We start from the raw sequence: 27,514 nt of genomic DNA, 5'->3' as shown, positions 1-27,514 counted from the left end.
TTATTGGGCAATACCAAATGTTTTCGTAAGTCATCCGTATGTATTTGTTGCGCTGATTTGTTGCTTACCCTTACAGATTCACACATGTATTTCATTTCCAAAGTCCAGGAACATGATTCCTTATAAATTGGGTACCAGCTTAGATGAAAGACATCCTTCTTGTGAAAACCATGGTCTCTTATCCCTCTTAGTGACTAGTACAACAAAGAATAAATCTTAGTGGTGCATGATACTGAAAATGAATCCTGATCTTAAAACATTGTAACAGAATATCCGATTTCATACCAGTAATTTTGTCATTGGTGTTTAAAGTGACTTCTGCATTTTGATTGGGGTTGAGTTGGCATAGTACATATATGCAGCCACTAACCATTCATATTTTAACTAAAGATTAAGAATAAAATAATTCATGAAAATAAACTACTGAATTAAGTCATGTTTCACTCTCTTCTCTTAGTGTAAATGTTTACCTTAAAAATAATATACTCTACAATTCAGATTTACCAAACTCTGGTTAATCAAAGTCCTCAGGAGTAGTACTCAAAAAGTCTGTGCTTCCACTCTTTCATACTGAAGAAAATGTTGGCCAGTGTTGTAGATTAGCTAGCTTTGAAGGGTCAGTGCTGATTGGAGAACAGGCTATTCTACAGCCAACCAGTCATTATCTCTTCACTGTTACCTAGGTCTTGGGAAATCCTCAGTGTAGGCTTTTCAGAATGCATAGGCAACTCCTCTGTCTTACTGAACCCTGCCTTTCTAAAGGTTTTCAGCATCCTCCATCTCTGGGATTTTGAGGTTGCTGTATTTAACAAGCCTGTATGAAATACACACTGAAACTTGAATTTTCTTAAAATAGCAGAGCAATATTTCTTCAACTCTTTTTGTGGCTCAAGTCTGCTGATTGGTGGAAGTTGACAAGTTAAACATAGCTGCCAGAAGTAGTCTTTGTATATATGTTCATTTTCAAAGATACAAGATTTCCATTATGTACACAAACAAGAATAAGAAGATAATTCCTGTGCAAGTCTTGATCAGTTGTCCGATGGCTTAGTGGGTCTCTCTCTTTGCTGCATAAACATAGATGCTTGCTAGGAGTTAATTCAGTGTGAAGATGATGACTTCCCCTCTCTTACTTGGTATGATGGGGAATCAAAATTTTTCATTAGTTTAAAAAAAAATCAGTTTCTTCTGGGGTATCTCCTCCAGTCATGCTATCTACCAGTCCTCTCTTGTAGGTTCTCACTTTGGTACCAACTGGCTGTTTATATGGCTATTTATCTAGCCATAAACCCCAGAAGCACCATTCTCTTCATATTCTACTTCAGTCTTCTCTTCACCTAAACTAAGATTTATTTGTAAGTCTAGCATATATGCAAGGTACTTACATATGCTTGACTAGAATTACCTTCCTTTCAAATGTGTCCATGAAAAAGTATTTTCCATATTTAAAGAACTAAATTGAGGATGAAATATGTCTGATCTTATAGCAGTGTTAAGAGTATTACCGAATCTTTAGCAACTTACTTAGAAATGAGAAAAAATATTGTTAGTAATTTTTATATAGTATTGGAGAGTCTAAATAAAGAGCCAATATTTTATGGTAAAATTGACTTGAGTTCTTCTGCAAAAGTGTTCCTAGCCCTTTTATTTCTTCCAATGGAAGGAGGATTACTGACATGCCATTTGCTTACACTTGTGCCAACCTGGCTGCGTGGTTCCATCTTGTTTCTTTTAACCCCCAGGTTTTTGGTGCTGAGCAGGAAAAAGTGTTTCACAGGGCCTCCAGTATCTTGAGGGGTGGGGGAGAGGGAACATTCATGGTTATTTCTTCAGCTGAGTAGTTATGGAAGATATGGGGCCTTATATATAATCATAACATATAAATGATTATACACACAAACACTAGAGCTGGTTTTATATTTTAAATTTGTTTTTGATTAAAGAATGGGAAATATCCAATTTTCACCAAATTTATCAGGTTTTTCACAGAATAAGAAAACCTCAAATTTTCCATTATTGAAATGCCATCCCCACAAACAATTAGTTTTTTGTTGCAAACTCGTTAACTTTTGAAGAAGAATGTTAACAAAAATGAAAAAAGTTCTCATTTTCATCAAAAATTTTCATGGGAACAAAAAACTTTGTGACCAAATCTAGGGAAGGCAACATTCCATTCATTAAAATATATAGCTGTTTTCCTTACATACTAAGTGTTTTAAATTAGAGCTTGTGAGATTTTGTTTTTCCTTACTTAGAGACTGCACTTACGCTGCTCTGTTCAATTTTGTATTAGCTATAACACTGTACTGTGTATATGTACAGTGTTGAAGTTTTCTCCCTGTACTGTGCAGTTGCTCATAAGTGTGAATGTTCATAGTATGACAGACCCAGAGCAGTGGGGTACAGGAGTCTGGTAGAGGGCAAATATACTGGTCACTGGATGAGTAGTTTTCTGTTCCCTGAGTGACCAGAGCAGGGGCTGCACTAGATAATCAGGAACCCGCTAGAACCAATTAAGGCAGACAGGCTGATTAGAACACCTGCAGCCAATGAAGGCAGGCTACTCAGGGGACCTGGGTTTGGAAGGAGCTCATGTCAGTGTGTGGTGTGCATGTAGGGAGCTGGGACTAAGAGGCACAAGGAGCTGAGAGTGAGAGGGTGTGCTGCTGGATGACTAAGGAGTACAAGTGTTATCAGACACCAGGAGGAAGGTCCTGTGGTGAGGATAAAGAAGATGTTTGGAGGAGGCCATGGGGAAGTAGCCCAGGGAGTTGTAGCTGTCATGCAGCTGTTACAGGAGGCACTACAGACAGCTGCAATCCACAGGACCCTGGGCTGGAACCCGGAGTAGAGGGCGGGCCCGGGTTCCCCCTAAACCTCCCAACTCCTGATCAGACACAGGAGGAGCTGATCCAGACTGTGGGTTCCACCAGAGGGGAAGATCACTGAGGTGAGCAAATCTGCCAATAAGTGCAGGACTCACCAAGGTAGAGGAGGAACTTTGTCGCAATAGATATCAAACATAATCATTTTTGTGATAAAATAACTTGGATTATTAAAACCAATTTCCTGCTATAAATAAGATAAATATTAGTGAAGTTGATGCAGTTTAGCGGGATATAATAGCCTGATAAAGCATGTTATAATAGAGCTTTGAATCACTGAGTTACTTTTATGTACCTTATTAACCAGTGTTCAGTTTGTCTCAAAAGACAGGAATTTTGTTTATTTACATTGGAAAATACACATTTTAAAATCTCATCTGTTTTTCAATTTGAATGTGGTAATCTGCAAACAGGTACTTAATGTTATGACCTAACAAGAAAAACTTATATTCAGGTCACCATAATGACCCATTTGGGGGTATGACAGTATAGGTTGTGATGTAATATACCTAAATTACTACATAAAGATGAGCCTAATAAATTACAAGTGACAATGTCTTCAAGAAGTGACAGCATCAAGAAATTAAATACAGTAAGAACTAATACTGCATACGGGGAGATACAAGGGAGGTATTGTTGTCACAGAGAGAATGTTTTGTTCTCTCATTCATACTTATGGAGTTAAGTAGGTAACCCAGGTACTAGGTGTTTCCTAGGTGAATCCCTGAAGATATCTCCTCTTCCTCCTTTTCTGTACCCCTATCATTTTGTTTCGTAATGATTAACTGCTGCATAATAAATATGCATATATCTGATTTTTGGCCACATAGAAAGAATCCTGCAGTCTGTAGATCAAACTGAGGCTAAACAAGTTGCTGAAACTTTTTATTTTGGCACTTAAAATGCTACTCCTATGAACACTGGAATTGCATCACGGTCTAATGCTTTGTTTACATTACTACTTTTGTCAGTCAGAGGTCTGAAAAAAAACCACCCCCTTACCAACGTAAGTTTAATTGGCAAAAATGCAGGTGTGGACAGCACTATGTCCCTAGGAGAGCCTCTCCTGCCGACGTAGCTAGTGCTGCTCGTGGGGGGTGGTTTAATTATGCTGGCAGGAGAGCTCTCTGCTGCTAGCAAAGAGTGGCTATACTACAGCAGTGCTGCTGTAAGGTCCGTAGTATAGACATAACCTAAGCCTGCCACTTATGACCACAGAACAGCTCTTCTCAGCAGCTCTGCTCTGAACTTGAGGATTTAGGCCACTGATTTTTGGGTTTTGTCAAACATCTTCCCATCTCTGTTCTTTCCACTCTTCCTGATTATCTGTACTGGGACTGTGGCCTACGAGGCTTAGTGGTGCTGCCACAACCTTGAAGCCTGGATGCAGGCATTGTACACTACCCGAAAATGGTAGTGGCTGCCCCCATTCTTCACTTCCTCTCACAGATGTCACTATTCACCAGGGAGAGTCTGTCAGGGGTGCTGAGTGACTTGCTGAAGTTGTCTCCTCATTGTATATGGCTCTTATTGTCAGAAGTGAATGACAAGATACCTTCAGAGGATGAAGTGATGTCTGGTGCAGACATATACAAAAGTAGAGTTTGTAGGGAATATGGCCAGACTCTGAAGGGGATCCATTGTGCACCTGTGATTTGCGCTGCCCCCACCCTCCACTCTGGCTCCCTGAATCTGGCAACACCATACTCAGTGCAGGTAACCCCTCTGCCCACAGGGTTGCTGAAGATGCTCCTACATCTTAATGACATGGACCTTATGGAGTCACATTACAATCCACGGTAAACTCCTTACCAGTGTTATGGGGATTATGTGTGGAGGGAGCCCACATCCATGGTTCTGCCAACCCAACCGCCTCTTTTTCCAGCCACATTGGTGGTTCCTGGAGATAAGCCTCCTAGCACAATATGAATGATCCCATCAATTCTTCCCAGTCCTTGTTGGGTAGAAGGCTTCCATAATTGTTCAAAAATTCTCTATGAAAGCTTCTAAGAAAACGTCCCAAGAGGTGTCTCTTGCCTCTGTGAAGAGTGAATTATTTTCCTTCTCTAACTTCTGTCTTGGAGAGTCAGGCTCAAAACCCAGAACTTTTGACATGGGTTATTGATCAGTTTATCCTTTCTATTAAATAAGATGCTGGCCATCCAAGAAAGGAAAGCTTATCTACTTGACTTCATTGGTAAGGTTTGCCCTAGGGATCAAAGCAAAATAATACACTACCTTTTCACTGCTGAAATCTTTGGAGAATTCTGGAGCTTGTGCTAAATGAAGTCACTAAAGATAAGTGGGCATCCTTTCTTGTTGTACTGCATTTATGCTTCCCTGTTATGGCTTTTCTTCCTGAGCCTATCCTGTAAAGTTAGATTTAATGTATAAATTTCAATGCCAGCACTTGAACAAAGTATCCTTCACTGAACACATCAGTGTTTCCATTTTGTTCAGTCCCACTATTTGTTACAAGTTTGTCTCTTGTTAGAGCCCTTCTTTAATGGGAACTGTGAAAAAGACACTGCTGCTCATCAAATAGCCATTTTTATATTGCATCCCTCAAGCTTCCCTGTCTTGGATTAAATCCCTGAACTAATCCTGTAATTTTGTGGGGTTAACTGCTCACTGAGTAGTTACCTTCTGTGTATAATTCTGTTCATTACTTTAACATAGCTGTTTTCTACCTTTCTTCCTTTACATTTCTATAGCAAGGTGATGTAGATGATTTTCATTCCTGGGAGGTGACGACAATGTCCAGAACCTTCCTGCCCCAGGCATTGTTAGAGATGAAGAAGCTTTAGGCAGAGTGACCAAATGTCCCGATAAAATCAGGAAAGTCCCGATTTTGAGGAGTTTGTCCTGTGTTCTGACCAGAGTACAGTTGGGACACCATTTGTCATGATATTTTGTTTCCTGGTCTTCAGCGGTAATTCGGCGGGGAGTCCATCAGGCGCGGATGGTATTTCAGCAGCGGGTGCTGCTGTCTTTGGCAGCAAGGTTTGTTACCCGCTGCCAAAATACCATCGAAGACTGTCTGCGACTGAAGGGCTCTCCGCCAGTTGCTGCTGATCTCCTGGATGGGTGAGTGTAAAAAAACCAACCAACCAAACAAACAAACAAAAACAAACACCCTCTTTGCCCACCTCCCATGGTTTTCCCCTTAACATCTGGTAACCCTAGCTTTAGGGAGGATATTCAAACCCCTGTCAGCTTTCATTCTCTTCACATGGTGTTCGTCTGGTGAGGCACTGCCCCAAAGATCTATTTGTTATGCCTCCCAGCCAAAAAAAGAGCCTTTTCTGCTCCAGGTACTGAGAGAAATTTGTCCGCAGGATTTAAGCTTTCCTTGCTTTGCCAGAGTGGAAAGGAAGCTCTGGTGAGACAGTGAGACAGAGCCAAGGAAATTCTGATAATTCTTTGCAGGTTCTGGCTTTCTCATCAATGGGAAATGCCTATATGTCCACCTTGCAAATTAAACCTCATGGAAGATCTTCTGATTGAGAGTCCAATGAAATGCTAAGACCCAGTTAAATTCCTACTGATAGCTTGGAACTTGAGAAGGTGAACTTTGAGAAGGTGGGATCTTCAAATCAACTTGTGGATGATGTTCACAAAACAGTCCACCTCTTAAGGGTCTACTACTGTATTTGTAAATTCTTCTGATCCTGAGGAATTGAACAGTATAGAATTACAAATCAATCTGTTCTAAAATCTGTCTTGTTGGATGGCTACATCAAAGATCTCAGCTTCAGCACCTTTTACGTTACATAACAACACTGAGAGTTCGAAAGGTATCTTCTGGTGCAGACCACTGTTGAAGATATTCCTGTTGAAGATTCTAAATTCTTTGCAGACCATGTGGATGAGTCCTGACATACTTTAAAAAACTCTAGAACAACACTCCATTCACTTTTGAGAGATACGCCAGTACCAAAGAGAAGATGCCAGCCTGCCCCAAAGCCTTGACCACCACATGTCACCCTCCAGATGACAGAGGCCTCCTCCAAAGCACATGCAGATACCAGCACAAGGGGCTACACCTCACACTTCCACCTCCAAACAGCAATTTTGAAGCTTTGGTTGAGGCCCAGAGATGCCTCCCTCTGATCCAGTTGTTGGAACCATCTTTACTTCCCCTTCATTTTGGTGACTGCTTGGTTCCCTTCTACCCAGCATGGCGACAAGTCCCCTTGGAAGAATGGGTCTTGGAAATCATCAGCAAAGGGCACTCCATTTTGTTCCTCTCTCTCCCACTCCCAGCCCTCTTCAGGGACCCTTTCCATGAACACCTTCTACAAAAAGAAATAAACCACCTTCTGTGACTGGGAGCCATAGAACTGGTTCCATTCCAACACAGAATAAAAGGCTTTTATTCCTGTGTTTATTAATTGTTTTATTTTCTGGTCCAAAAGAAATCCAGTGGGTGGAGACTTATCCAAGACTTGAGGAACCTCAAGAAGTTTGTCATACTACAACATATCAAGATGGTCAAACTATCAATAATTATCCCACAGTGGAACAGGGGAACTGGTTCTTTGCCCTTGACTTCCAAGATGCATACTTCCATATCACCATATATCCTTCCTATAGGAGATTCCTCAGATTCATCCTGGGCTCCAACAATGACCATACAAAGTACCGCCCTTTGGCCTTTCTACAGCTCCAAGTGTATTTTCCAAAGTTCTCGTAGTGGTGGCAGCACACCTACACAAACAAAGAATTTTAATATTTCCATACCTAGATGACTGCCTCCTCAACATGTCATCCAGAGTCGATACTGTCGAAGCCATAAGTAAAATGATGGACCTTTTTGCACTCTTTGACCTCCAGCTGAACGTACAAAAGTCAGTATGGCATCTGGAGTTTTTTGGGGCCCAGCTGTATCCTATACAAGCCAGAGGCTTCCTCCCAAGTCACAGATTTTAGGCAGTAGTCAGTCTCATCTCCACCATGAGAACCAACCCACAGATCTCTGCCAGGATATGCCTGCAGCTACTTGGTCATTTGGCAGCAGACACATTTGTGGTAAAACATGCCTGATTACACATGCGCTGTCTCCAGGCATGGCTACGGATAGTGTACATACTGTACAGACATAGCCTAAACAAACTCTTATCAATATCACTCAAGATCAAGGACTCATTAGACTGATGTCCACAGTCTCAAAATGTCTGCATGGGTGTCCCCTTTCTCCAGTCCACACCGCTCTTAATACTGACAACCAGTGCCTCCCTAATCAGTTGGGGAGCACATATACAGACCCATACTATGCAGTGCAGGTGGTCCCCCTTGAAATCCACATTGCAAATCAACTTCCTAGAACTATGTGCAATCTACAACACATGCCAACACTTTCTGCCATTCATCGGACAAAGAACCACAACAGTAATGACAGAAAACATCTCCTGCACGTTCTACATCAACAGATAAGAGCGAGCAAAACCACAATGCCTGTGCTCAGAAGCACTAAAATTGTGGAACCAGTGTATCCATCACGACATGAGTATCTCTGCCTCATAAGTACCTGGATGTCAGAACACCATCACAGACTCTCTGAGCAGGAGATCCTCAGAAGACCATAAGTGGAAGTTAGACACAAGCCTAGCAGCACATATTCAATCACTGGGGATTCCCAAGCATATATCTCTTTGCCAAAAATGCCAAATGTCCACAATTCTGCTCAAGAGTAGGTCTAGGTTTCTGGTCTCTGGGAGCAGGGGTGGCTCCAGGCCCCAGCACGCCAAGCGCGTGCTTGGAGCGGCATGGTGCAGTGGCCGCTCTGCCGGTTGCCGGGAGGGTGGCAGGTGGCTCCAGTGGACCTCCTGCAGGCACTCCTGCAGAGAGTCCGCTGGTCCTGCGGCTCCGGTGGACCTCCCGCAGGCACGCCTATAGAGGGTCTGCTGGTCTCATGGCTCTGGTGGTCCACCAAAACTGCGGGACCAGCGGACCCTCCGCAGGCACGCCTGTGAGAGGTCCACTGGAGCCACCTGTCGCCTTCTGGGCAGCTGGCAGAGCATCCCCCGCAGCATGCTGCCCTGCTTGGGGTGGCGAAATATCTAGAGCTGCCCTTGTCTGGGGGCCACCTTCCTCATTACATGAGATGCACGTCTACTCTGCACCTTTCCCCCTATTGTTCAAAATGCTCCACAAGATACAGGTGGAATAAGCCACAGTCGTTCTCTTAGCCCCAACAAGACCATGACAGATTTGGTATTCTTACCTCATGTTCATGGTAGCCTGTCCATCAATCACCCTATAGTTGACTCCACAGCTTCTTTTGCAGGATGCAAGCCAAATCCTCCATCCCAGTCTAGAACTCCTCTATCTGAAGACATGGCTCCATCATAGTTCCGGGATTTGGAGATGACTTGTTCAGAAGGGGTAAGAGATGTGATAGAACTCACCATATTTGTCTATAAATGACAAAGATTCCGGACTTGATATGACACCAAACATATCCCCGCAATGAATGCTCTTTTGCCATTCATTCTAGACTCCATTCTAGAATTTAAAAATCAGGACTGTCCACAAGCTCCATTTGCATACACTTGGCTGCCATCACTGCATTCCACTCCAAGATAGAAGGTCATTCCATATTTATCTATACACTAACAAAAAGATTCCTTAAGGGCCTTCAAAACCTGAACCCTCAAGTATGAGACTCTACCCCATCTTTGGGATAGTAGATTAGTTTTATGCTTTCTGACTGGCCTCCCATTTGAGCCCAGCCATCCTCTTTCCATTTAAACAACCATTTCTACCTTCCCTTCTCCTTCCCAAAGCCAGATGGCAACCAACATGAAACCATGCTTCAAACCTTGGATGTCAGACAAACAGTCTTTTATCTTGCCAGAACTAAATCTTTCAGGCACTCATCATGCTTTTTCCTCTTTATTGCTGAAGGACCAAAGAGATCAGCTGTATCCAAACAATGTCTTTCCAAATAGCTCTTGGAGTGTATCCTCCTTTGCTACCAATGATTCAAATTGCAACCCCCCACCTGGAACTCAGACACATTCCATTTGCTTGCTGTCCACCTCAATTGCCTTTCTAAATAGCATGATGGTTACTGACCTTTGCAAAGTGGCCAACAAGACAGCCATAGACACTTTTAGCCAACACTATACCATTACGCATGAGCATAAGATTCCCTATTAGAATGCACTATCCTATCATCCTGGTAGAAGTCTGGAACTTCAAGTGACATCTATCTAAGGCACTACTCTACAGTCACCTACAGTGGGGCACCCATGGGGATGCTACTTGAAGAAGAAGAGAAGGTTACTCATATGTGCAGTAACTAAGGTTCTTTGAGATGTGTGTCCCTATGAGTGCTCCACTACCCACCCTTCTTCCCTTTCTTCGGAGTTCAAAAGTAGACACTGTGGTAGAAAAGAAATTGAGACCAGTTGGACCTCACAGCGCTATATAGATGCTGCTCATGGCATGAGACTGGAAACAGGCACTGCTACCAAAGATCTCTGATCCCAGGCACAGGAGGTGTTATCACTTCTACAGTAGAGCACCCAGAAGGGGACACATCTCAAAGAACCTCAGTTACTGCAGAGTCAGTAACCTTCCCCTCTTCTGTGCTACATCTGGCTTGAAATAAATGCTGGCCTAGATATAGTCCTAAAACTCTCCTACTCTTTCATTTGGAGGATTACATTCCCCTCCCCCTCCATGAATCCCTTTTCTATCTCCGCAGCTGTAGTCGCTGACCCCTCCCTATGTTTTGTAATGGTTCAAGAACAGCTTCAACTATACCAGGGATAATGAAGCAAGAAGTGGTTCTTCTGCAATAGCTTTACAGACTCATAGCATTATCCAGTTGTCACTTACATTCTGTTTAATTCTTTCAGGTGTGAGAGTTTCAAGGCAACTCTCAGACCTAGGACTCCAGTTTTTCAGCACTGAAACAAAATCATTAGCTTAGTTAGTATGCCTTGTTTTATTTGTAGTTGTTTCCTGTAACTAGTTGATAGCAAATAGATTTTTTTGAAATTCTTGTTCTTGAGATGACCATTTGTGGCATACTGAGCTTGAAGAGCATTTCCTATAGATCAGAGTGAAGTGAATGCACCTTTTTAATTTTTCTGGAAACAGTATGTTCATTATCTTGTGCTGTATTTTATGTCAGTGGTTGTACATTTCATGTAATCCATGAATAACTAATTTTCTATTTAGCAGTAGTTGCATAGGAAGAGGGAGACAGGCAGGCAGTCATCTTGAATCTTAGTAATTCTCGGGAAAAAAATTAATGAAATATTTTTTGAAGGAAATGTTTAATTTGAAGTAGTTTTATAGGCTCATTCAATACTGTTACTAAGGAATGACTAATTACTCTGGTCCCTAGCCAACCTATGCAAATCATATAACTGGCCATTCATAAGCCCTCAGATCCATGAAAAGTAGATTGTCATGCATATGCACGTGTATTTTTGCTAATTGACTACTCCAGTCCATACAGCAGCTTCACTCCATATGGCAACCTCTGCAGCAGGGCCAGAAAGTTTTCCAGTCAGACATCCAGTTACAGAAGTCATCATCAATTCTCTAGAAATCCAAGATCTTAGCAGTTTACTTCTGTAAAGCTTCACTCCTTTAGCAGTCTATGGGTATGTCTATACTACCCCCCGGATCAGCGGGTAGTGTTCGATGTATCGGGATTGATTTATCATGTCTCATCTGGACACGATAAATCGATACACTAATCGACATCCGTACTCCACCTTGGCAGGAGGAGTAAACGGAGTCGACAAGGGAACTGTGGCAGTCGACTCGCAGCTGTGAGGAAGGCCAGGTAAGTCAAACTAAGATACTTCGACTTCAGCTACACGAATAGCGTATCTTAGTTCGAACCCCCCCCCCCCCCCCCCCCCCCCCGCCCAGTGTAGCCCAGGCCTAATTCTATCACTCAGATTCTGGCAAAGTGATTTTCTTGTCTTTCTCCTCCTGCCTGCAGTCTCCACTCTAACATAAGGGTATGAAGGTTAGGTGATGTATTATTGCTTTGGTTTGGATTTTGAACAGATTTCAATAGTTACTTGATTAATTCCATAACTGTTACACTATTAAATGTGGCTTAAATTGATATCAGTGTGTATTAATGACCAGGGGATCGACTCTTTTAGAACAGAGTCACAATTAAATATTACCTGAAGGTCTATTGCTATGCAGCTGCTCAGTAGGTTAGTTTCTGTGTGAAAGGGTATAGGTTTTCCCTTTGCTTGCCTTGAGGCTTAGTCCCAAAATAAACAAACCTAATAGTTTACTGGCTGTTGTGTGTGAATAATTGACAAGTGCATAAGGGACATGATATTCTATACAAAGTTTTATACTTAATCAAAAATAAGATTAGATGCTAAAGATATATTGAATTATGTTACAGAATTATATGTTGTGCCTGAGCCTACTATTATATCTAATTTTTCTAAGAATTTTAGTATAGTTGCTTAACATGTCATATTTTAATTATCAATAAGAACAGAATCCCTTAATTCCATCAAAAGTACAGAAAGATAGATGGATGACAAATTAATAATTTACCATATTTGCATAATACGGTGGCACAGAGCATCAGAAGGATTGATGGCAGAAGAGGTTAACAAATTTTAGCAGCTTCCATTAGCTTTTCATTGTCATATGTTTGTGGTACTGACTGAAATAAGCTTTGTAGGAGATCTCAGTCTAGGGAACTAATTACTTGTGCCGATTGCCATACTGATGAATAGACCTTCATTGTATCATTCCCCTGAAGACGAGGAGCACTCCGTGATTCACGACTGCATCCTGGCTGATATTTGATAATAATTTTAACAGATAAATGTAGGCAGAATGATGAAGTGCCCATCCATGCTCTACGACTATCAAAGGCATACACATAGCCAGCTGTGTTCTGCCTTTTTTTTATAATCGCTAATGGAGAATTTTACGTTATTAATCGAGCTTTGAGTAAATGTAGCTCTTCCCATGTTTTTAATAATTCTGGGCTATGCTTTCATTTATCTAAACTCATTTGATTTTATAATCAAATAGTTCAAGTCTAGACATGATTGAAACATACTATGATGTAGCTATGGATAGCAAAAATAAGACTTTCAATAAAAATAAATGCTAATATATTAGTATGTTTTTCAAGAAGTGGCAAGATCTAAGACACTAATGTTCTTTTTTTAAATAATAGAATTAGGTGTAATAATTCCATGCAATTAAATACAGGATATACTTCCTTTTCATGTACCTTAGTAACTGATAATCAAAATCTCAAGTTTTAAAAATTAAGTTCAAGCATATCATTGTACAGTGTATTATGGCACTGATTTATTTTTGTTGGAAAGCTGGATTTACCTTTAAATATTTATCTTTTCTTTGTTCAGATTTAATTTACAAAACTAAGGGTGTATAAATGTCTTGTATTTTTAACATTTTGATCTGTAAATTAGTCAAGGCTATCCATTTGTCACCTTGACAGTTACACAGTTTCTTATTAGCTTGTGAAACAAAAGTAGGACTTTACTCTGTATTTTTCTATTATTCCATCAGAAGTTATGTTACTAAAATTAGAGTTCTGTAATTGAAGCATACAGGTTTTCTAGTTGAAGACCTTTAATGATTGTGCTGTGCAGTAGACTTTTTTTGTGTGCTGTACTGCTGTACCTGAAATAGGTGCTTTTGCACATCTCATGGTTAAAATATTTTTACAGTGGTTCTCATTCATCTAACAAGATAGTAACTGGCATTTATATATGACCATATTAAAAAGATCTATGTATATTTGAAGCATACAATGGAAAATAATGAATTTGATATAACTTCTTCTAGATGGAAATTTTTAAAAGTATGCCTTCAATATAGCAATTATTTCACATCATAACGTAGTTTTTAATTAAATGTAAAAATACAACTACATAAAACAGAAATCCAATCTGATTTGCTTGAAAATAGATTGCTATTTCACTCTCCTGGAATGGTTTATTTAAAAACAGTAAATGGAAAAGAAATGCATTTTCTTGTGTTGTTCTAAGCCTCAGGGGCTAAATGTAATGAATATTTTAAGAGATTATTTTAATTAAATTCCTGCACATCTAAACAGAGTAATATTTTATTATCACATACATAACCATGTAACTGAGGTATTCATTAAAGTTAACACTTTCTGGACCAAGAATTCATGGTATGATTTACTGACCTTGTGTGAAAAGGCACAAATTAGGAAGAAAAATGAAGGGGGACAGACTTTGATTAATATAGGTAATGCTATACCATATTTATAATAGCCTTTTCCCTATTCTGGTTTATAAATGCAGTCACTGAGAAAGGTGCCCTGCTGAGGCTGAAATGAGGCTGAAATCGGAGCACATGCCACTAGAGTGTGGGGAAACTGATCACACTGTCAGCAATTCATTTCAGAATGATGTATTTAGTGCTCATTTCACCTTCCAAGAAAGAAAGGAAAGGAGTTCCTTAGACTGGAAGGTGATATTGTTATTTTCAAGGACATACCTAAGTAAAAGATTGCAGAAACGGGAGAGGTAAAAAAAAAAAAAAAGGCAGAGCAAACAAGGAGAGCTTTATGCAGAAATTCAGCGCTACCATGCTGTTTGATAATTGCTAACATATGTGACTCCTCTGTTTCATTGTAGTCGTCCTCGTGAGTTCTGGCGCCTTGACTACTGGGAAGATGACTTGCGGCGCCGGCGACGATTTGTGCGTAACCCCCTTGGATCGACACATCCTGAAGCGACACTAAAAGCAGCTGTAGAACATGGTCAGTGTAAAAACTGCTTCTTGCCAGTAGTAGCAGGTACAGTACATGGCAATGAAGACTAGACCTTCATTCCTACAAGACACTGTTCCACATTCCGAAGGCTTGTCACTTAATTTCAAACATGTTTAACAAGAAGATAAATTGATGACTATTCATTATAAACCTCTGTTAAACCTCTTCTTAAGTATATCTTAAGAGAATCTCTGTGTGCAAATGTTTTACACATAATGTTTGTACACACAGTTCTCATTACTTGGAAGCAAATGTGGATACAGTTTTTCCACTACTCCCTGGATGTATTATTTATGGTAAATTACCTATTTATATTTCAGCAAGTTGAATAGTAAATATTTCCCTATGAAAATCCCAACCAATTGTTTCAGTTAGCTGTAGTGTAAAAAGAAAGGCAGTTATAAAGCAATACGGATTTCCAGAGATGCTTGTGTATTTCTATCTCCTAAATTTTAGCATGAGAATCCAGCCAGAGATGCTAACAAATACCAGAGTGCAAGGTAGAGTCCAAGCAGTGATTGCTAGGGGGTAACACAGTGGTAAGTGAGAGGGGTGATAGCATTTTAATGTTTTCATATGTTCATATTTGCATCTTTTTACTGGAGAAAGCTCTACATGTTTTTATTTCCATTATAATGTGTATCTCTAAAATTTTAATTTTGTAACTGTTTTGAAAGCCCTGATAAACTAACGGGAATAAATAGGCAGAGCCATTGATTGTTCCTTTGGGTTTAAAATGTATTTAGTTTGATCATGTACTTAAATTTATCATTTTATGATGTTGAGAGCTAGTTAAGATTCATTAGTGGAAAAAAATTCCCCACATTTAAAATTAATTGGTTATGATTAAAGCTGAATACTCTAAACCACAAAAGTATATGTTTTCATGAATCAGAATTATTTTTTAAAATATTTAGCAACCTTGTTCTTCTTTGTTTTCTAAAGTATGAATATGTTGTTTCTTGTTGTCAATTAATACCAATTTTAAATCATTAAGACTATTGTATGGCTCCAGAAGAGCATCATCTTAAAGGTTGGCCTCTGCCTAGCATCTTAACCTCTTGCATTCAGCCTTAAAGAGCCATTTCTGGAGGAAAATGTCTACAATATGTCAGCAGATATAATGCCAAATGTGACATCGGTCCTTTAAAATAAATGACCATACAGAGAATAGTCAATAAAGTGATCTAAAAGCAATAATGATCCCAGAGCCCTACATCTTTGACTATAGGAGAAGGAGAAACAAGATGTAGAATTAATTAGGCCACTTCTGCTTTTGAGGCTTGTTTTTAATTTTGTGTATTTTTTCTATGCCATGAGTTTCAAGGGCATAAGGTATCTTTTAGCTAATGATCCTTACATTAGAAAGAACTGCTTCCTTTAAAACCATGTTCAGCTTCAATAAAATAGATTGTCACACATTTTGAGTTCATATTTACAATCTTGTGGTTTAATATGAATATCTCATTCTCCAATCTTTATATTCTGTTGCTTATCAGATGTATAAAACTACATATACATACACATCTATATTTTAATTGTTAATCCTTTAGAGCAAATCTTTATTTAGACAGTTTTTTCTATGTAATTAAACACAGACTAATACCCATCTCTCCAGTTGGTGGAATTGTAACATTTATCAATAACCAAACTCCATTTTTTAATGTCTGTTTCTACTAGCTGATTCACATAGGAGAGAGACTGTTTTCAATACAAAAGTAAACTAAATCCAAATAACCCTTTTTGATAATATATTATTGCTAGCTAACGAAAATAAAGATGATTAAATTTTCCATCAGCTATTGCCTCTGTTTAATATTTTTTAAAATCTTTGACAAACTTCTGTTATGTTTCATTTTTGATGGTGTTTTAATTGTGAAGTTTTAATTTAATGCTATAATTACTTATTGCCATTTTCATTTATTACATTAGTTTTTCAGTTTCTTAAGTTAAAATATTCATTGCATAGTTAAACATAAACACAAATGCCAGATAGGTGAGTCAACTTAGTAGTAATTTAGCAAGAAAGAGGCTAACCAGTCATCTATCAGTATTAATACAAACTTCTGAAGTAATGAAAGAAAACAGCATTATTAATACAGACATCAAAACCTTTTTATTATTATAATAACAGTAATTAATAATTTCAAAGCAGAAAATTCTATCCCTTGGAGATTCTGGTTATAAGACTTTCAGGCTATGCTCTCATCAGTTAGGATGATGCCAGAATTCTCAATGGAATTGTCCTTATGTTCTATAGTTTCTCATTAATAATGTATCATGAATCATTCTATATCAATTAAATATGCACTTCTCTAAAGCAAATAAACTTTTGATATAATGAACGCCCCCCCTTAGCCTTTTTTTTTAACAGCATGAACCTACTCTGAAATCAAATATATGGATTTTGCCAATGGATAGGAAAGTTAAGATAAATGTTGTATAAACAATGAAAAAAGAAAATGTTGAACTGAACACATTTTTTAAAGCATTTTATTTTTCAGCTAACTTATCACTGTTAAGATAGGCTGTATCTACTGTTGTTTGCATTACAGTAGTCTTAGATGTAGTCCCTGCCCCAGAGATCTCACAGTCAAAGAAAGCTCTCACTGTGAAATGGCAAAAAAGTTCCAAAAGCAATCATACAGAGTACAGTAAACATACAAATAACAACAGCAACAAAAATCAGCCCTGTTGCAGCCTAGTTATATATTTTCGTAGCAAGAACCCATCTTTTCCATGGATTGATTTGATTTGAAGGAAAGCCTCTGGTGTGGAGGTGGCAGAGTAAATACCTGAAGACTAATGTTCTCTGTTCAGACAATCAGTACCAGCCCCATGACTATACTTCTGGCTACCTTCTAGTTAAAAACAAATTTTTAATTCTGACAATTTAATTGCCCTTACCAAGTTCACATTAACTTGCTTGGGGAAAAGGGCTTCAGGTAATTTTTCAAAGGAGGATGGGGGGAAAGAACCTCCAAAATGGATATTTATAAAAGTCAGTCTGGCACTGTGTCCCTGCACATTGGGAGGCAGGCGGATGTAATTTGTTCTTCCTCTAGAAATTGAACCCTAAGTATTTTAAAATAAAATAACAGGCATAGAAACTGAACTTGCTTTATGGCAATTGGCAGCATCAAGCAAAGATGAACATTTTAAAATAAATTAATTTAAGCCAAAAATCATGTGTTGTTAAAGAAGTCTGACCAAATCTAATTGATGGAAAATACTTTTATGAAATTTGTTCAATTGTGTCAATAAAAAAAATACTTTGGATTAAAATAGACTGCTGCAGTACTATTAATTTACACTGGAACAGTCTGCAATGTTTATCACACCATAATTGTGAAACTGACGTGAAACTGACTATGAACTCAAACAAAGCTGACTAGTCAATTTTCATTATCTAAGGTCAAGTGAAAAAGAATCAAAAACATAAAAATAAAATGGTGCAAAAGAGCATTATATTTTCAATATTTCCCTTTAGCTAAGTGGTGGTGGTAGTGAAAGAGGGAGAAATTGCTTTTAAATTATTATTTTTTAAATTAAATTATTTTAAATGGGTACTACCAGACTAAACTTTTAAAAATTCTTTTTTTTTCAATTTGTCAGAAATCAACAACTTGACGTTATCTGCTGTATAGTACTTTCTGATGGTTTATCGGACTGATTTTTAAATTAAGTAGCTGCTAACCTTTAAACCATGGATATAAATGAGTGATAAACAAATAGTTCCAAAAAACCCAAGCCTAGTTTTATGAAAACTTGAAATTTGGCCAGCAACACAAGATAAATCAAGATTTTAGACCCCTATCCTTTAAGGAGCTCTGCTTCACTGAAGTCAGTAAGGCTCCCTGCTTGCTTCAGAAATCTCCCTCCATAGAGCTCCTTGCAGGATCAGGGTCATAGTATGGAGTGGGAGAGGAAAGAAAATTGATTTTAAATAATGGAATAATTACTGTGCCAGATAAGTAGTATGCCAGTGGTCTGTTGTTTGCTGTACAAGACATAGAGACTAAGCCTCTTGAGGTATGTCTACACTACAAAGAAAAAGCTGTGGCTGGCCCACGCCAGCTTACTCAGGCTGATGGGACTTGGGTTGCGGGGCTGTTTCATTGCAGTGTAGATTTCCGGGCTCAGGCTGCAGCCTGACCTCTGGGACCCCCCTCCTACCTTGCATGAGTGGCCTCATTCTGAAAAGATGTAAGCATGTGTTTAGATCTGCAGGACTGAGGCCTAAGGCTCAAATTCTGCCAGGGAACTGCCAGTGGGTTACAGGGATTTGCATTAGCAGATACCAGAGCAGGACTGGGAACCTAAATATGAAATCAAATGTAGCTTGATACAACTTATTAAATTTTTACTTTGGAGAATGCTTTTCATTCATACTTCTAAAAAGATTTACTGTTAGAGATCACATCCTCCCCACACACTTTTTTTGCATGATTGAGAATGTTAGCTGCTGAAGGTAGACCATCATAATACTGTGAAGTGTCATTTGTTAGCATTTGACTAAACTGTGAAAACACAAATGTGCATGCACATATATATGCATGTGGATGTGTGTGTGTATGTGCGCATGTATGCATAGACAGAATATATATGTATCATGCTCTGTCTTGCACACACAAGTGTCTGATTTATACCTGTAGAGAGAGAACCAGAATGCTGTGTGTATAGATTTCATCTGTGCAATATATCTTGTCTGTGCACAATTACATAAATACATACACATATGTGTACATTGTGTGTGTGTATTTCTGTGTTCAGGTTAGCAGGGTGCTAACAGACGATGCTTTATTATATTCTGATTTTCTGCCTTCCAGCAACAAGCATTTCTTTTATATTTATACGTATACACGTATATGTGTGTGTGTGTCTATATAGAAAGAGAGAGAGAGCGAGAGCGGTAAGGAGAGATGACAAACGTTAAAATGCCCACAAGGACTAAAACAACAAATAGCCTCAAATCTTCAATTAATGCAATTCGCTTCAATAGTTTTCTTTTGGAGTAGCCATAGTGATATATTTTAAATAATTATAAGATAATTAGCTTAGGTGGAAAAATTAAAGCCAATGATTGGAAAAGAGATGATGAAAGGAAGAGTTAATTTCTACTTATCTGATCTACATTTAGAATTCCCCAGTCACTTTGATATGGAAAGCCCCTTGTTTACTTTATTTTTTGTAATGATAGTGAGAAAAAGAGTGGAGAAAACTTTAGTAACTTGGCCATAAATTACCTGATTTGTGTCTAAAAGTTGTACATACAGATCTTGAATTTCAGATTAACTCTTAAATGGACAACAGGTACAGTTTTAGTTTGAAATGAGACCTTCAGTGTAATTAAGGCAGAATGTGCCAAAGAGAGTGAAAATATCTGACATTTACTTGTGAATGGCGATTTAAAAAGTACAATCCAGACATGAGTTATAAAATAACAGATAAAATTTAGCAGCATTTAAAAAAAATGTTTCTTTTATTTTGTACTTGAGATAATTTTTTTCTAATTAAAAAATTGTCAGCAGAGTACTATTACGCCATTGAGAATTGAATGCAAGTGCATGTGGTGTGCATTAGAATACTGTTGGTAATTTTACTGCTGCTAACTTAAAATCCTCCAGGGGGAGTTAATTACAGGAAAACCTTTCTAAATATCAGCTGCATATTTTCTGTGACAGGACTGTTTTCAACTCAGGTTGAACAATTCCAGAGTCTGAGTTTTCTTTAGTTATATGAACTGATATATTTTAATACAAAATGTTGTTTCATGAGGTGCAATACGCTCAGTGTTTTCCAAGTAAATGAAATCCTATGCATAATATGGCAAAGCAATTTGGTCTGGAAGAAATTGTCATACAAAAGAGAGATTTCTAAATTAAATTTCCATTTTTTTTAAACTGAAGGCCTAAACATAAAAGTAGGTCGTTTTACTTTTCACTCAATTGAATAGTTTATTATTTGCAATGTACGTGTATATATTTACTTAAACACTTTAAGCCTTGGTATATTGCCACTAGGGATTGCGTTCTTCTGTAAATGTTTGCAGATTAAAGTTTTTTTAAAATAAGCCAGTGGACCCTGAAATCCTCTCTGGCAGTAATCAGAGAACGCAATGAGCAATGTGCTGAAGTAAGTTGATCATGATGTTAGGCATATGTTTCTTAAAAGATGTGTGGCCAGGTATTCTCTCATTTAATAATTTATTTTTAAGATTATATACAATTATGTGAATTTTCATAGTCAAAAACAATTGTATGATTGCACGACTATTTCCTACCTTAGTATCTGTATCTACAGCACAGAATACCTTTGATGTATAATGAACCATTGCCTCCTATCTGTTGCCTCTGTTGAGCTTGAAATGTAAATAAATAGATTTAATCATGGTAGCGTAGAGATGAAAAAAGTGGAAATGTTTTCTCCATAAAATTGGCATTTCCTTGGTGTATATTCTGTCCATTCCAAATAGAGAGGGGGGAAGAAAACTGTTTAAGGCATGTTACAATTACATGTTTTATCACACTGATTTAATGTTTGCTTAACTATGACATAAAATATTTAATTAGAAGTATAGCATGAAATATGCTTTCTGTTGGTGATGTTAAAAATGAAGATGAGTTTTCATTTTTGGTTTTTATTCGGCATATTTAGTAATCCAGGCACGAACCTATTAACATCCTCTAGACTTTCAGAATTTGCCTCTTCTCTTTATAGCCCCTTTTGAAAGCAAGTGAGTGCACACTTCGGCAGAATTCTAAAAGTGATTTTTTTATTAACGTCTCATTCATCTCCGTGTCTATAAGCCTGGGTGTGTCTGTCTAGTTAGTAAAATTCGCATATAACTTATTTTTCAACTCCTTATTTCCACTCATCCTATTACTAATGGAAAATATAGGAACCTGGCCTCTAGTTCTGCAATGAATTGGCAAACCGTTTGAAATGTTGTATATTAAGTTCGAGTTAAGTCATAATAAAATATGAAATTATAATAATACTATTCACAAGAATTAGTTAGCAAGAAGATCTAAAAGAAACTCTCCACCACAGTGACGTCTTTGAAGTGAATCTCTGGAATAGCCGTGTGTCTCTTGCTGTTACTAGTTAGATTTGAATATTTTAAACGTTAGTAAGTCGCAGCTGTTTTGGAAGCTAATACCTAGCGTAGAGAAATTATTTCCATTAATTCTTTCTTGGGACGCCATCAGATGTAACTGTGTATTGAAAGCCTCTGGCAACACCGAGAGTTTTCTGAAGTTTATTGACTTGCTGGCCCCAGCATTGTGCACACGCGAAGATCAGATGCATGGCGGGCTAGCAAAAGTGTGTGTGCTGGTTTTGGGGGAAGAGAAAAGGAGAGATGTAAAGAAATGCAAATAAATAACCAAACAATCCATCCCTATGTAAAGAATACAAGATCAAGGAGGCGCTGAATCGGGTTACGTTTAACAGGAAGATGGGGGAACGTACGCTGTAAACTGTGTATTGGCTTTTGTCTTGAGCAAGTTTGTATCTGTAAAATGAACTCGTGTATTGCTGTTGTCACTGTCTAGAATAGATTTGCTGTTGTGTAGTGTGAGCAGACGCGCGCGCGCGCGCGCGCACACTGGGAGCCTACGGGAGCCAGTCCCTAGTTCAGCTTCCCCCTGCCGGCCTGTCTCCAGGTCTCCCGCTGCCTCTCCTCTCGGCTTGGTTTCTTCACTTGCTGCTTTTTGCAGCGTGGAGACAGCAAGGCCAACCCTGGTCGACTCGCAGCAGTTTCCCTGTTGCCTTTACCCAAAGCTTTAGTTCACTGGCGGCGGCTGCTGCTCTCGCTTCCAGCCAGCAGCGCTGAGGGGCTGGGAACAGGGCGCAGCAGGCTGGATCGCGGCTCGCGAGTTCACAATTGCGACCTGCTCCCGAAGCAGCCCCGGGAGGGGTTGCTGTTGTCGCCTCGACACTCCGGGTCAAATCGAGCCCCTGAGCTTTTAACGGAGACTCCATTGGTGCTAATGGGGAATTTTTCTTAAACTTGATGGCTCGACGTGGCCCTGTAATTGGCAAAGGAATTGTGCCCCTTTCCTGTTGGCACTTCCTGAATCGGCGCTTAATATGTAGCATTTAAAGACAAGTTACTCTGCAGAGTCTAGACCCATCTCCAGCAGAGAGATCCTCTTAGCTTCTGGTGGTTTTCTCATCCCAAATTTTGGGAGGACTGAAACAGTGCTAAATACTGCAGAGATAGCCCCGTGTATTTCAAGGCAGGTTTAATAGGATTAAAACTAGCTCTGCTAGCCACTTGTCCCCCTAATGTTAGAGGTTTAACGAAAGCTTACCTCGGATACTTACTCCCAGCCAGTTTTCTCCTCTCTGATCTTCATTGCAAAAGGCTATTTTCCAATCACTGTTGCCTCTGCGAGCTGATAGACAGCAATGTTTCTCTTTCATTTCAGCTCCAGACCAAGACGTGCTTCTTAAAGGAAAGCAGTCCATCAAGAGTCAGGTTTTAGGAAATCAGAACTCGGAGAGTGAGATTCTCTTGGAAGGCGACGATGATACCTTGTCATCCATTGAGGAGAAAGATTTGGAGAACTTAATTGGTAACTTCAGCTGTCTATTTGCTCCCCAGCTCCTCAGTTTCCGTACCCATTTAGATCTATTTTCATGCTTTTCTGCAGTGAGTAATCTTTTGAGATAGACAGTGATAGATGGTTCTTTCCCATAATTGAGTTAATGAAAGATAATTTTATGTGTACCTCAAGGTTTGAGACTCAGCTTTAGCACACTAGTGAATTTTCCTTCTTCGGCTTTATAACTCTATTGTTTTCACCACCCCAGTGTTTTTTGTTTGTTTTATTTTATTTTATTTTCCTAAAAAAGCATATGTAGAAAAGTAGCCTTTTTCATTAACAAGAGCTCCCCTTTTCTACTTCTGTCTAGTCTAAGTGCTAAAAACGCTGGGGCTAATTGGCAATTTTATGTTATTTATAATTGGAGGCTTTAGATAGATTTATTTTTGAGTCATAAAAATATATCAGTCACTTCTCTTTTGTTGAAGGGTCTGTTTACTGTATTAATAGTTCAACTCTTCTAATCTTTCTCCTCAGTCCCATTCCCTCAAAAGTATCTTCATAGCTGATGTCTTTTCACCCCCTGAAAATGGTCAGTTCCATTAACTTGATTACTTTTACTGTGTTGGATGCAAGCCTCTTTGTTAGAGTTGGCAATCAAAATGGAATAAACCTCTTTTTTGACCTGTCATGTTTAAATGGTAAAGAATAGCTCCATATTCAGGACTGTAACTTCTAATTTAGCTCCATTTTTAAAAGAGTAACACAGGCTTACGTGAAAACTCAAAGTCCTTTGCACCATTCCACTTGACATGTGGATTTCTATGTGCGCTCATAATCCACATCCATTAAATTTACAGAAGAATGTCTCCCAGTTAAATTCTCACTCACAGGAAGTGAGTAAGTTATCAAAATGGAAGACAATACTATGTGAAGTAATTGGAAATTGTATTTGATGGCAATTCATGTACCCATTGTCTGAACTACATGCCACTTTTATTTTTTAGAACATTGAAAATATAGCCTAATGTTAAGGCCATATACTAATCGGTGAAATAAAATAGAAGTAATTGGAGCATAATGCAATTTTTTTTAATAGAATCGGTTCCTGTCTATTGCTGGCCTCCTCCTCAACAGCCTTCTGCCCACTTCTTTCTCTTTTATTATGCATTGGTTGCTTCTAGTAATACATTCATACTGTAATAGAGGTGAAAGGGGAGTTTAATTATTTAATCTTGACAATGGCAATAGGATTAAGAAGTAATCCTCACTAATAAAGTGGTGTGGGTTAGAAATGAAGTGGAAATTGTCAGGGGTCTTCTACGGGTCCTGGGTTGCCTCCGCTTCTGCAGCTGTCTGCTTGCCCTGTAATTGAATGTCTGAGAGTGATTGAAAAAATGTTATTTCTCCTCTGGATTACATGCTAATGTACAGAGGGCAAAGAGAGACAGCAAAAGAACACATAGCTGCTTATTTCAACCATTTGTGGGGATGAGCTTTGGGAAATCATGGCAGTTCTGCAACTATCTGATGCCCATCTGCAAACACAATGTATTTGTACATTGGGAATAGAGGGCAAAGCTGCACTGATCTCACAAGAGCATCTCTGCTATTGTCCTACTGGCACACATTAAGATTGATGCGAGATTAAAGACCATCATCCTCCTAACAATCGATGGAAATGATAATTCATCTGAGTTTTTTGGCAGTTATTCACCCATTGATTACCTGAACGTGTGTACCTCATTTATAGACACTTTATTAATTCAAAATTGTGTGTGTCACTCTCATATTTTCAATTTTTTTACAAAGATTTATGACAATGCTGCCACAAAGTAACTTAATTTCCCTCTCTCTTTTAATCAATTGGATAACAAATCTAACCTGTTTTCTCCTTGTATGTGTTCTTTTATATAATAGGTTGTATGTTGTCAGATCTGTGCTGAGCCTATTGTTTTACTAGTAGTCTGATTTGTCTCTGTGATAAGCCCAGTGGAGATGTGATTATTCCAGTAAAAATTCATTCAGTTGGAAACCAACCCTCCAGCTGTTTACTCCCACAGTCCCCAAGCTACACTAACACTATCTGGAATCCTTGAACAGTATTTAACAATGGAATAGAAAGCATGTTAAAAACATTATACTTTACAATTCCTAGTATTGACTGTTTAATTTTAACAATAGATTTCCAGCATGCATGAGAGGGAACACATTTACAAGGTTAAGTCAGACAATTTTGAACCCAGACTGCTGTGTTCATCTTTTTAGAATTTTATTGAAACCCGTTAAGTTCTTATTGCACACATTTGAAATTAAGATTTCAAGTCTTCACTTACTGTATTATTTATACCAGGAGGTATATGGCTATGGTTTCAAAACTGAAATGTGTCAGAATAAAACTAGATGATCTAACAATAACCCCCCCTATCTGGCTTATGCATCAGTTGCAGCTGTAGCTGCTTTAGTGTTTGGCAATGAAGAGAGGTTGCAAGTCTGTGACATGTACTTTCTGGAGTGACAGTTTGCTTTTTTAAACTAAGATCTCTGGTGCTTTTTACCTTGTATTTTGAGATCAGAAAACAAATAACCTATGCTTATTTCTGTGCAAGGTTGTGTAATCTGTTTGGATGTTTTGATTATTGATGTTTTGCTCCTTTGGCAGGTCCAGTTAGCCTGTGCACACCAGCACAGCTTGTGGCCCCCTCTGTAGTAGTGAAGGGCACTCTTTCCATCACCTCTTCTGAACTCTGCTTTGAGGTAGATGAAGAAGATCCCAGTTTTAAGAAAATCGACCCCAAGGTAAGAGATTGTTGACCTTCACCCTCTGGTGACAAATTACATGACCATTAATTCTCCATCCAACCTCCATTACCCCATAGGTCACAAATATTCTTGTTTTTCTAAGTTTGTGACTATGTGCATTAGCAAAGTTCATTTAAGTGGAGGGGACAAATCCAGCTCGGATGTTAATTAGCTTGCTGGAATAAAGCTCCAGGGAGGCATTCTAAATAAAGACATCTTGGATCACAAGGCCTGTGTGAATACTTAGAAAGTTCAACAAAACTGCTAGCTGAATCCTTTGTTTTACTTTCCTGTTTTTTTAATGTAATACCAATATAACATAATACTCTGCTCGCTGCACTCTTTTGCAGTACTTCTGTTTTCTGTTGTTGTTAGCAGATTTTACAGTGCATTGTATTTATCATAATCAAGCAGAAAATGTTATTTCCCCTTTAAAATGTATTTATGACTAGCCTTGTTAATATAACTTGAGTTACCTGAGTTAACTACCTGATTAGCAATTTTTTGTTTAAAATTAGATTCACTTTGCAGTAAAATTCAGTTTGAGGGCTTAAATTTCTCACACAGTATGAAATTAGAACTATTAAGATTGCACTTGGATGATCCTCATGATGTTAAAAAATAGTAACAGATGTGTGGGCTTCTTGCGAGACACATGCTCTTATTGTATTATAAACATGGAAAGAGTTAATGGATTTTACTACATTTATGTATTAAAACATTTACGTGGGGTGGGGTGCAGATAACTGGAACTATGAATTTATATGGGTACAGTAAATTAAGTTTTCAGACCTTGGGTTTTGCCAAAATATCTTTGAAACAGTTTACAATATTATGAGGAGATTTGTAAACCTTTGAAATCTTTGCCTATTTTGTGAGTAATTATCTTTTAAAATATACTCTTTTGTTTGGCAAAAAAAATCAATATTAAATGCAAAACCACATAGTTAGCATTAATGTGTTAGTGTCCTTGCAATGTCAATCTAACATCTTCAGAGTTTTAAAAAGAAAAGTACTGATTCTATCTTTGTATGTGGAAAAAAAAATCATGTGGCTCCACTGTTTTTTATTGTTCCATGTTTAGCATGTAGGATAATTTAGTACACTTTGGAACGTTCACCACTGCACCCTGTTTCACTTACAGGGACTACCCTTAGTTAATCTTTCTCTCTCTGGATGTATGGTGGTTCTCACAAAGTGTAAAGAGGCATTCTAGACCAATTGTACTTCTAAATCTGTACCAGGGAGATTGTTCCTGGATTCCTATAAAAAAGGCAGTCAGTCTGTTGGTGTTTTGAGTTAGCCTGGTTGGGGGTGGGGAGGGAGTTAGAGGGTGGAATTCAGTTTTGTTTTTTACAGACGCTCCTTGATTTCCCATTGTGTAGTGGTCTAAATACTAATCCTATAATGCTTTTGTTTTAAAGACAAACACAGATACAATTTAACTTTCCTTTAATCATTGACACTTTCCCTGCCCTCACTTCAAT

The 27,514-nt window shown here is 38.5% G+C and overlaps 1 protein-coding gene across 7 annotated transcripts in view; it reads left to right on the top strand.

Moving 5' to 3' along the window:
* The window catches only part of LRBA (LPS responsive beige-like anchor protein), a 582,443-nt gene that overhangs the window by 300,165 nt on the left and 254,764 nt on the right, over positions 1-27,514 (top strand). For 4 of the 7 annotated variants that reach the window (XM_032793241.2, XM_075066317.1, XM_075066316.1 and 1 more), the window contains exons 38-40: positions 14,537-14,661; positions 23,109-23,255; positions 25,888-26,024. In XM_032793241.2, coding sequence (XP_032649132.1) covers positions 14,537-14,661; positions 23,109-23,255; positions 25,888-26,024 — 409 coding nt within the window. Of the gene's footprint in view, positions 1-14,536; positions 14,698-23,108; positions 23,256-25,887; positions 26,025-27,514 lie in introns of all 7 variants that reach the window. The other 3 variants (XM_032793238.2, XM_032793239.2, XM_032793236.2) reach the window with 1 other exon arrangement.

The sequence above is a fragment of the Chelonoidis abingdonii genome, chromosome 5 (assembly GCF_003597395.2).
Source record: "Chelonoidis abingdonii isolate Lonesome George chromosome 5, CheloAbing_2.0, whole genome shotgun sequence".
Taxonomy (NCBI): Eukaryota; Metazoa; Chordata; order Testudines; family Testudinidae; genus Chelonoidis; species Chelonoidis abingdonii.
The sequence above is the reverse complement of the archived record's forward strand: the minus strand, read 5'-3'. Positions and strand labels throughout refer to the sequence as shown.